This window comes from Platalea leucorodia (genome assembly GCF_965183815.1).
Source record: "Platalea leucorodia genome assembly, chromosome: 27".
In the NCBI taxonomy this organism is placed as follows: Eukaryota; Metazoa; Chordata; class Aves; order Pelecaniformes; family Threskiornithidae; genus Platalea; species Platalea leucorodia.
In genome coordinates this window covers 1008633-1020643 of record NC_138849.1, presented here as the reverse complement: position 1 = coordinate 1020643, position 12011 = coordinate 1008633, and the positions used below count along the sequence as shown (strand labels likewise).

General features: G+C 52.9%; 1 protein-coding gene across 1 annotated transcript in view; it reads left to right on the top strand.

Annotated features, from left to right (window-relative positions):
- Window positions 1-8233: 8233 nt before the first annotated feature.
- The window catches only part of LOC309600990 (E3 ubiquitin-protein ligase RBBP6-like), a gene marked incomplete at both ends in the record, with an annotated part of 43810 nt that continues 40032 nt past the window's right edge, over window positions 8234-12011 (top strand). The window contains 2 exon segments of the mRNA XM_082333727.1: window positions 8234-8252; window positions 8740-8931. Coding sequence (XP_082189853.1) covers window positions 8234-8252; window positions 8740-8931 — 211 coding nt within the window.

Here is a 12011-nt window from a genome sequence, read left to right as displayed (position 1 = left end):
GTGTAACTCAGTTTTCCTTTGTACGATTCTTCCATGCAGTAATTAATAGAGTGAACCTCGCCATCGAACTTTGTTAAGTCAAAGTTTTACAACATCATATTAAAACCACTTTTGCTAATACCTTTGATGGTGATTCCTCAAATCACTCTTTTGCAACAAACTGGCATAGCTGGCAGGATCCTAAACCAGGCTTCGCAACATGGTCCCAGCCACCCAAATCTGCCTACCCATCCTCCCCGCTGCCCAAGGGCCCTCTCCCCTCCAGCGACTGCCAGGGTGCTGGCCCTCTCACGGCTCATGAGCAATGGGCTCCTCCGCAAGTCCCTCACGCGCTCCAGGAGCGCTACCAACACTCACACTCGTCCTACCACCACTATCAGTCTGCAGCCTGAAAGTCAATCACAAGCAGAATCAGCATCTGCACCTGACTTCCAACATTAGGAAAGGGCAGCCAAGATCTCTTGGGACATCATTCCTGCCTTGAACACAAATTCAGCACACGCCGGTTCCTGACATCTGGATACCAGCGTCTGCACAAAGCAGCTCTGACCAGTAATGGTACAACGGGGGCAGCAGCTGCCCCTGGGACTCAGCTTGAACCACAGCTGGTAGCAGATGCTGTGCTGGACCTTCTCTGTGGCTCACCACCCCACGCAAGGCGTGAAATCGAGCGTCACTGCGGTGAGGCTCTGATTGATCCCTTCCTGCTGTGCAGGCTACAGCACGTCCATACACGAATCTAAAACCTCAGCTGCCCAAGTCATCAGGTCAGAGGGAAATACACCAACCAGGTGCTGCTTGCTCCAAGTCTTTCAGGATTTCCTTTGGACCTTCAGATATCTTTTGGGAATACTTCCCTATCTTAAATTTAGACTTTCCTCTTTGAGGACGTTAACAGAAAGTATGAAGGTCAATTTCACATTAATAAACTATTGAAAAGGAGTGCTTACTCGGTAAAATCAATACTCACTACTCACCCTTGGGATGCCAGCTGGGATCCAGCCCTGGATCCATCCGAGGAGCTGGAAAAGCCCATCCTGTGGCCACATCTGCAACCAAACACCCACAAGAAGTTACCATCATATGCTCTGATCTGTATCGTCATAACTGAATAGCAGAACATACAAGGGGATCACGGAATGACACGGCACACACATGCAGCTCTGTATTCTCACACCTGCAGAGGCGCCTGGCTGACTTTGGACTTCAAGCTGGCAGCTCTCAAAGGCAGTAAAAAGCCACGACGTACCCATGCGACGTGCCTGAGGGTCCACCCAGCCGGGAAGCTGGGTAACCACCGCCTGCAGCCACGTCTGGAAACAAGCACAGGACAGAGCAGCGCCACTGAAATATTTCAATATACTTCTTCAGATCGGAATGACAGTGAATGCAATTCAAACACAGGGCTACTCAAGAGCAATCCTCTCTCCCTTCCACTCGGGAGCATCTTGCCAACATTTCCCGGGTGCCCGCAGTGGCCACTAACCAGGCATGGAGCTGTCGGGAGAAAGGACTCCGTGGAGCTCACGCCAGCTCTCAACTCAACCCCAAGGCACCTGCTGGCTTTGCAGCGGGCACTGGAACCAGTGCAGGGGCGGAGCAGCTGGCAAAGACAGCTTTGCAAGGCAGAGCGCCCCGGGGTACATCACTGAGCCGCACCCATTCCCCCTCTGCTCTTCTGCGCACCCAAGCATCAGCCAAGAAAGCAGTAAGCTAATTTTCATGTGAACAGAAAATTAAAATGTAAACGCTCATTCATTCAAGGGCCTCACCTGTGGGATCGTCCCGAGGCTCAGGGACAGGCTCAAGTCAGGAATTCAAGTAGCCGCTGCCTACAGGGACAGCTGTAATCAAGCTGAGATGAAAAAATGTTGCCATTGCATGTTGTGATCTACCTCTTCCTTAGTGAGGTGCAGTGGCCGGAAGGGAGCCAGGCAACAACATGGGACACAGGCACAGGCTGAGATTTCCAAAACTGCAGAGGGGCCTGGTGACCTCTTGGCTGGGACCTGGCGGCTTTCAAACTACTGTCTCCAGGCCACGTGCGACACCCCACAAGGACCAGACGGACAAACATGGGGCCTCTCAGGGCCCTCTTACCAGGAGACCTCTCACACACACAAAAGGAAGCCCACGCAAAAGTGGGAGCAGGTAGCACCAGAGGAAAAAACGATCATTCACACTTCTTGTAGAGAAGAGCCTGCTGGCCACTGGGAGGCTGAACTATCACACCAAGATATTAACAAATAACAAACCATTAACAAACACAAAATGCCAAAAACAAAGGAAGACTGAATCCTTACCTCTGGGATTCCCCCCAGGCCCAGGAACAGGATTCCACCGAGTGTCGTGATCAACATGGACTGCAGGAACCAAACAGGTAATCGAACACAGGTGAGGAGAGTTTCCATTGCATGTTGTGATCTACTGCTTCCTTAGTCACCTGCAGGGACTGGAAGGGGGTGAGGTAATGACACGGGACACAGACAGAGGTGTAGGTTCCACAGCTGAAAAGGAACATGGGTGACTTGTTTGCCAAGACCTAGCAGCTCTTCAGGGAAATAAATATTCAGGACTCATCTGTGCAACGCCCCCGAGACACAAACAGCTTTTGAAAGGCCTCAAGAGGATCTCAGGTAAAACTGCCCATTTGAATAACCTATTCAAACATGAGTGTTCCCTCAAGCAGACAGACATGGACAACTTACCTCTGCGAGGCCCCCAAGGCTCATAACCAGGACCCAGCTGAGAAGCTCGATGAGCACTGCCAATGCCATCCCCTGGAATCAAGCACAGAGCAGAGGAGTTTCCACGCAAACAGAGGAAGGAGGAAACTGGAGGAAAAAGCGATTGTCTGTGCTGCTTGTGGACAAGAGCCTGGGAAAGGCTGCACCAGCGCTACCCCTGCGTGTTCCTGCGGGCTGGGGACCTGCAGTTCATTCAAGGGAAGCAGGGCGAGAGCAGGAACGCTCCTGTTTTCCCGAGCGGACACCTCCTGAGCATGCCTCTCCGAGACCTCCCTGAGGCTGGAAGCCAGGATCCAGCTGGGCGGCAGCAGAGCCATGGCCATGGGCACGGCTGCAACCAGCCTGGGGAGAAATGGTGCCGTGGGCTGCTGCCTGGCTCCTGCGGCGCTGCTCGCTCGCCACCCCCGGCCCAACGCGCACACTGGGGGCAGGCTGCTCCGGGGCAGGGCAGTGTGGCACGGGGCCAGGCAGCAGGGAGAGCCCCATGGGAACTCAGTGCCGGGTCTCTTACCCCGTGTCGCTGCTCTGAGCTCCCCTGCTCACCCAGAAAATGCCCCCGAAGCAGCTGCAGCCCCTCTACGCCTCCCCGCAGGGCGTCTGCCCCCTGCCCGCACCATGGTGCCTGCCTGGCTCGCCCGGCCCAGCCCAGCCCAGCTGCTCTCCTGCAGCCAGCCCCAGCCCTGGCCCCGCTGCCGCCCCGCTGAGGTGCGGTGGATGCCATGACACACTGCTCGGGGCTGGGTGCTGCCCCCGCCCACCTACCTGCTCCCTGCGCTCACCTGTGAGCAGCCTGGGTGTCCTGGGCTTGCAGGGCCACCAGGAGGAGGAGGAGGAGGCAGGTGAGAACCACGGCCCCCCACGCTCACACCACACTGCTGCTCTGTAACCTCACAGCCCCGTCGGGCCATGCCCTCCGCCAGGCCTCCCCAGCGCGCACCCGTTGCCAGGGAATTACTGAACCTGCACACTGCTGCATTTCCCTCTTCTACACGAGTGTGGAAGGAGCACGAGTGGAGAAGGGTGGACCCATTTTGGGAGGCAACATGGCTTACGGGAGTGCACAGGCACTCAGCACTTGCTTCCCAGAAGCCAATCAAGATCAAAAGCTCCGTATGAAGACTGCATAAAAAAGCCAGTTTCAAGTGCCTTCACTTGCTACTATTTTTGTCAGGCAGCATTCTAGCAAGAAACTAGCTTTCCCCACTAGTTTTGCTACAGCTTCATTACCTTTAAAGACACCACTTCTTACCTCTGCTGCTCCAATACAGCCCAGCAAAATCCCACTGCAGGTAGGAAACCTTCACCACACAAAGATGGGCACGCTATGGGAATACATTACTCTCAAAAAACAGACTTTCAGCCACTCTGGCTTACCAAAGTTCAGGCAGTGTTAGAAAACAACAACAAAAAAGCAGGGTTCTTATTCACATTTTATGGAGTCCATTGTATCAGCTGTTCAACATTAAGTCCAACTCCAGTCTGAACCCGAGAACAACAACAAAAAAATCTTAATATCTCCAGGAAAAGGAAGGGCTTTGGAGTGGCAAGATCAGAAAACATTCATGAAAGCCCCATCAGTCAAGTACATATCCCTTATCACAGACCACTGCCCCGTGACCCAAGTAAGTGATGTTCTCAGCTAATCCGCAGCCACGGACGTCTGGAAGAGAGCACATGGTCTCTCGGTCACTAGTGCTGAGCACGGGGTTGGAACTAGAGCTGGGAAGGAAACCCTATGAAGTCAGTCTGCTCTCATCCGAGTACATGAGGACAGGTTCAGTTCACATTTCTGAGGAACCACAGCAGGTCCCATCTGTCCCTCCAGACCCCAACACCCTCTTCAGCAGCCTCCCGAGGAGCAATAAGCACAGAACAAGAAACCTTCCTTCAAAATGAGGCCCACAGCCTGCTCTTTCCACAAGATGCAGAGAGCAGCCGCTGAGAAGAACCCCTGCTGTAATGACACCCAGCTCTGCCATCTCCGTAAGGAGACCAGCTCCTAAATGACCCCTAGCCCTAAACCCACCGATCTTCCCTAGGCCAATGCTAAAGGAAAGAGCAGAGCACAGGGGCCCCTGGTCATTCAGTTTAAGCTGATGGGGAGAAGGACAGAGGACTAGAAAGAGACAAATTAAAGAAGAGAGAAGACAGAGGAGTTGAGAGAGAAAGAAACTCCCAGGGAAAATGCTCGAGAGGTGGAGAAATGAAGACAAATCGGGATGAGGAGCCCTGGTGAGACACGGAGGAAGAAAAACTAGCCTTGAGGAGCAGGGCAAAGGGACGGGGGGGAGGGAGGAGAAGAAAGAAGGGGGGATGGAGAAAGACAGGGAGCAGGATGTAGAGATGGAGGGAGGAGGACAGGGAACAGAAGAAAGAGACTGAGAAATAAAGAGAGGGTAAGATCTGGATGAAGAGGCCGAGAATGGGAAAAAAAACAGCAATGACCTAGAAGAAAAGAGAGCTGAGAAGCAGGAAAGAGGAAGAGCGGACAAATAAAAGGGAGAGCCAGCTGGACAGGGGTGGCTAGCAAGAAACAGTGGGACAGGCAGCAGGACAGAGAACTAAAGAGAGAAAAAATGGGGATAGGAGGCAGTACAGAGGGAGAGCGAGAGGAAAAAAGGGGCAGGGAGCGTGACAGAAGTGGAGAAAGAAGCAGCAGGAACAAAGGAATAGAGAGAACAGGAAGATGGGAAGAAGGACGTGGGACAGAGAAAGACAAGGAAAGGGAGCAGGACACGGATTGTCAGAGAAACACAAAGACAGGGAGAAGGACAGGGCGATACAGAGAGAGAAAAAAAGGGTGAGGGAGGCGGGACAAAGGGCAAAGACAGGCAAAAATAAGACAGAGAGAGCAGGGCACAGATGGAGGTAAAAAAGCCTGGGCTGGGCAGCAGGACAGAGAGAGATGAAGACCAAAAAACCAGCATTGGACTGCAGGACAAAGATGAGTGAGAAATAACAGTGACAGGGAGCAGGACAGAGTGACAGAGCGGAGAAACTGAAGAGGGAGCAGGAAAGAAAAAGAGGGTGGGGGAGAGACAGGGAGAAGGACAGAGACACAGAGAGAGAATGAGAGGGGCAGGGAGCAGGACAGAGAGATGGAGCAAGGAGGGAAAAGAGATGGGCAGCAGAACAAAGGGATGGAGAGACAAGGATGGGGGCAGGGATCAGGACAAAGGGATGGAAGAAGAACAAAATAGTGACGGGCTGCAGGACTGAGAATAATTTAAAAAAAGACACAGGGAGCAGGAGAGAGTGACGGAGAAAGAGAAAAGGAAGAGGGGGCAGGGCAGCACTGGAGGCAAAAACCACCTGTGATGGGCAGCAGGACAGAGAGATGGAGAGAGAAAAAAGAGAGAGAGAGAGAGAGGACAGAAGGGGCAGCCAGCTGGACAGGGGGATACAGTGAGAAAGGATGGGACAGGGAACGGGACAGAGAGAGAAAGGCAGCAAGAGGAAAAGGACAGAAGGACAGCAAGAGGGAAAAAGGGACAGGGATTTGGACAGAGATGGAGAAAGAAGCAGCAGGGAGAGAGGAAGGGAGGCAGAAAGAGGGAGAGGGAGCAGGAGAGAGAGCAGAAAAAGAAGGGCTGGGGGCAGGAGAGAGATTGCAAAAAAAGCCTAGGGTGGGCAGCAAGACGGAGAGGAAGTAGAAAAGAACAAGGGCAGGGACAGGGGCAGGGAGCAGGCCAGAGGGATGTAGTGAGAAATGACGGGACAGGGAGCAGGACAGAGCGACAGACTAGAGTAACGACAAAGAGAAAGAGAAAACCAGGGCTGGTGAGCTGCACAGAGGGATGGAGAAAGAGAGAGAGGTATCAGGAGCCCTGCAGAGAGATGGGGGGTGGGGTGGTGGGAGATGGCCAGGGAGCAGCAGAGAGGGACAGAGAGAGGAGATGAACAGGAAGAAGGAGAGGGACAGTGGGATCCAGACTGAAAAAACACAGTGACAGTGAACAGGAGAGAGCAAGAGAGAGAGAGAGAGAGAAAGAGAAGCAGAAGGAACAAGGGACAGGGGAAGACAAGGACAGGGAGCAGAAGCTACAGGCAGAAAGAGACGAAAGCCAGGGAACAGGCCAGAGAGATGATGGGGCAAAAGAGAGGGATGCAGATCAAGACAAAGAGATGGAGAAGGGAAAAACCGCGATGGCCTGCAGGACAGAGAGACCGAAACAAAGAGGCTCGGGGAGAAGGAAAGAGGGATGACAAGGAAAGTAAAGGGAGAAGGAGGATGGCAGGGAAAGAGAGACTTGAAGAGATGGGGGACAGGGAGCAGAGCACAATAACAGAGACGAAGGGAGGCAGAGGGAAGCAGAAAAAATGACACCGAGGGAAAGGGGAGGGGGCAGGGAGGGACTGGGACGCAGAAGAGGGGTGACATGACCCCAGGGGCCCAGGACTCCCTGCAGTTCCTGCTCTCTGCACTGCCAGGCAAATTTGAGAGTTCAGGCACTTCTCTGTCTGTCTGTCCTTTCCTCCCTTCCTCTTCTCCAGCTCCAGGTACTTTGTCCTCCAGGGAAGAGAACACCTGGGTTTCTTACAGCTCTTACAACATGAGGCTTCCCAGATACACAGCCACACACACGCACACGCACACGCGCACACTGCATGGCCATGCTGCAATTTTCCTTACTTCCACAGGCCCTGCGGTGCCCGTGGGCAATCTGGTCTGCTGAGGCCTGCTCAGAGGGGTCCCTCCTCACCCGGAGAGGCTGGCTGTCTCTTGGCTGCAGCTGGAGGCAGCAGCTGGCTGCATCCCCTTCCTTTCATCCTCCAGCTGCTTCACCTTCTTCTGGTCTCTTCAGCTCCAGCTGCACCGGCTCCTCTCCAAGGCCAGTAAGCGTCCACCTGCCCCTTGTCGCCCATGTCACCAGGAGAGCAAGGCCAGAGAGCCAGAGGCAGAGCCAGTCCAAGAGGGCCCGGCCCTCACCTCAGCTGGGCCGCAGCCGGAGCAGAGTCGGCGCCTCGCAAGACCGACATGGCCGCCCGGCAGCCCCGTGCCCAGCACTACAGCTCCCGGCATGCCCTGGGAACCAACATGGCCGCCCGGCAGCCCCGTGCCCAGCACTACAGCTCCCGGCATGCCCCGGGAACCAACATGGCCGCCTGGCAGCCCCATGCCCAGCACTACAGCTCCCAGCATGCCCCGGGAACCAACATGGCCGCCCGGAAGCCCCATGCCCATCTCCCCCGGCTGTCTTGCCCTGGCTGGCTGCGGACAGGAGGGGACAGCGGGTGGTGACAGCCTGGGGGTGACAGGAGGGACACCGCAGGCCCAGGGGGTGACAGGACACCGCAGGCCCAGGGCTGTTGGGAGAGGCACCACAGGCCAGGGGCTGGCGGGAGGTGACACTGGGTGGTGAAGGCCCAGGGGGTGACAGGGGGACACCGCAGGCCCAAAGTGGGGCAGGACAGCGGGCAGTGACAGGCCGGGGGCACAGCAGGGACACCAGCGGCCACGTGAGGCGTGGGGCGGTGGGTGCGGCATGTCGTTGTGCATGCACGGTGACGCGCTGATGGCGGCCTCTGCGGTTGTTGGCCGGGAAACCCCTCGGCGGAACGCTGGGGCAGGGGTGCCCGAGTCGCCATAGTGAGCGGTTGGGCCAAGGTGCGCTGCGTGCGGAGAGGGAGCGGAGGCTGAGCCGGGGCCGTGGGGGCCTCTCCCCGTCGTCCACTCGCCCGCTTGGACTGCGAGGAGGAGCGGGCGGGAGCCGCTGCCGCGGCCCAGCTCCATCGCCGAGGGCTGTGGGCAGGGGCGTTGCAGGGGCGAGGGCCGGGGCCTTGCAGCACCGCCGGGATGGAGTCCACCACTCGGCCTCCATCAGCCGAGTCTGCCTGAGGCCGGGGGGCCTGGCCGTGGTGGAGCGCTGTGGCCTCTGAGCGGCCTTGAGCCCGGCCCGTGCTGCTTGCCTGGCCCCCTCCGTGGGCCCTTCCCCGAGCTGCCGCAGGCCCTCTCCTGGTACGGAAGCTGCGACGCCGTCTGCTGCGGTAGACGTTGTCGCGGAGCAGGCACCGACCACGTCGTGCATCCACTATAAGTTCTTTTCCAAGCTGAACTACGATACAGTCACCTTCAATGGGCTCCACATCTCCCTGCGCGACCTGAAGCGCCAGATCATGGGCCGCGAGAAGCTGAAGGCGGCCAGCTGCGACCTGCAGATCTCCAACGCCCAGACCCAAGAAGGTGGGTGGGGGTGGTGGGCACGGGGTGGGACGCGATAACGGGATTCGGCCACAGTCGGTAGCTGAGACTTGTGCTGGGGGCCTGACAGAGCTGTTGTTTTGTCGTCACTGTCCTGACAGCTACCTTCAGGGCTGTGTTTTAGACACGGAGCTCAGTGTAGAAGAATACACGGTTGATGTGCGGCATACAGTGCTTACAAAAGTTCTGGTTTCCGGGAATAATTCTAGGTAGAATGATAAGGAAATGCGGGAGGATATTTACAGTAACAAACTTGCCAGATTTCTTTGAAATCTGGTGGAGAAAGCTGAAAGTGGTGGAAGTGGAACAGGTGGCTAATTTGAAGAAAAAAAGTGGGTTTGGTGACGTAATTTTGTCTCCAACTTGTTTTACAAATGGAAAACTGGTTTTGTGGCTGTTGCAGAAACTGCTCACTAGCAACATTTTGGATCAGGAGTGTATCAATCTCTGCAGACCCTTTAAAGGCGCCTTGCACATGAATGTTCCCTGTACCTAAATTATACTGTGGAATTTCTTGTTAATGGAACATCTTTTCCACACCAAAGACATTGCCATTCAGATAGTACTGAGCATCATTTCATCATTCATTTCTAACTGGTTTTTTTTTCTCCTAGTGTTATCAGGGCAGTAGTGAAGTTTTATGGCAGAACATTTATGGTGAACATATGTAAGAAATGTTCTCAGAGAAGTCATGAATTCTTTTAAATCTAATTCATGGTGGATTAAAGCAGGCCGTAAAATAAAGTAGGAACTTTTTTCAGTAACTTGTTTGTAGCATACATATGACACAAATTATTAAAACTAGCAGATTTTCAGAATTATAGATGACTCTAAAACTGTTTTTATTAAATGTGTGTTAAATGCAAAGCAGTGTAAACTTCAGGGCATAAACTGAGCCGTTTGTACTTCTTGCAGGAAGAAGGTTGTGGACATCAATGCAATTCTTGATTTAAGATTTCTAAGTCAGCATGAGGCAGCAGGCAAAGTAGCTGCTGTTGAAGTTGTCTGCCTCCATTCATTCCCTGAAATACTTCTTTCCCTTGAGTCTTTCAAGCATGCTGTTTTCTGGTAGAATAGATAGCAAGTTTAGACTGTTACGTGTCTTCTGCTCTTGACTTCAATATAACGTCCAGATTTTTCTTTGCTGTTGCAAACTTTCTGAGTTAATTGAATCCTTATTTTGAATCACAGGTCAGATTGACAAAAGCCCAGTAGCTGCTTACTGGCCATCACTGTCAGTAAAACAAGTTTTGTGCTATAAGAGAGTAGGAACCAACAATGTTGTTACCTCCAGCTTTGTTGAACATTTCTATTGCAGCTCTGCTCGGCCAAGTGTGAAAAGTCGCCTTGTTGAGCCTGATGTCGGTGCTCGCTCTGCTGATGTTGAGTGGTGTGGTGAGGCAGAGTGACTCTGCTCTGCAGGTCCTGGTCGTTGCCACGTCTCTGCTAGGGGATGTTGCTGCCCGTGGGGAACAGATTCCTGCTGGGAGATGCCAGTTTAGTCTGAGAGCTGTTAGATTCAAATCAAGCAAACAAAAATTTCCAGGGACTTCAGGAATAGTGCTCCAGCTTTAGTCCTTTCCTATTTAAAAAAAAAAAAGTTAACTTCTTAGTCTACATGGTTTGACTTCACCTTTAATAAAATTTCCTCACCAAAATGCATTCAATTAATTGAGGCAAAGGAAAAATAAATGTACGAAAGCCAACTGGCACCAGGTCCCTTCCCACAACGAGCTCAGCAATGTCCTCTGCTGTATGCAAACACTCTTCCACAAATTCTCTGACTGGTGACTGAGCCAGTAGGATCCTTCAAGCACCAAATACCAATATGGGCCATGATAAGTGTCCTGCACAAATAAAGCCTTTACTTCACCAAGCTATTGTCACTCCTCAGGTGATCCATTTAAATGTGGACTGATTGACTTGGAAGGTGAACTCATTTTTATAGCAGTCTGTCATTAGATGGCTGGAGCTCTCGTCAGTGTGCACTTAACAAGCGGATTGAAAACAAGCACATACCTCTCTCTCTCTAGCTACGTGCAAGGATAGTCGCTTCAGAAGGCAGATGTCAATGCTTCTCCTCTAACAGTCAATGAATTGTCACAAAATACTAAAAGAGGACTTATTCCTCTTTCTGCGTCGTACACCCGCTGTGCGTGTTCAAATTGACCGCCGCAGGCTTGCATGATTTGTGAATCAAAGCATTGGTTGCTGTCCTCATATATACAGTCTCTTTCTAGGAGAGGTGCTGCCGCTTGCAATCTTCTGCAGAACCCCCACAGTCCTCAGCTGGGCACAGGCGTAGCAAACCCCTGCCGTTTTGTGGAGCCACTGTTGCTTATCGCGTATCTCTGAACTCTAAATCCAGTGGTTTGTGATCTGGGCCAGGAAGAATATTCTGCATGGCTCCGTTCAGCAGGACAAAACCTTGAAGCCTGGAGCTTCGAGAAGTGCAGCTGGCATGATCTCCCCATTCTTTGTCTGGGCCTCAGTACTGTCGGAGCTCCTGCTCCATCAAAACGTCCCAGGGCAGGCCTTTCTTGACAGGGGGCTGTGCAATGGTTAGATTTTCCTTTTGAGAAGAGCTCTAGGGGTTGGTGTCAGGATATGGGACTTCTGGAAAAGCTTCTGGTTTTGTCATTGGTAGTGCTTTCTAGGACTAATACACTGAAAAATGGAGCATAACTTGTGAAATATTCCTATTTTGTATGTGATCACTGAGCAAAACCACCCTGACAGAGCTTGACTGGGTATGCAGCACCTTTGGTTTTCAGACCATCGTTCTGGTTCGGTCTGCAAAGGTAAGGGCTTTTAATATTTAAAACTGTAGGCAGATTACAGGGAATGGCTGCTGAGAGTGCTTTAACATATTTAGCCATAACCAGCTTGTGGAAGTGCAATACAAAAACCATTCTCATGGAGAGATCTTTGCATTCTAAGCTGACTCAGTCCAAGTGTCTCAGGCCGTTGTTTTTTTTTTTGTTGGGGCCTTGTGTAAAAGGTCAGAAGGCTTTCCTCCTCTTCAGCAGACTGACATGGTGTGAGCCAAGGCAGAGCATGGG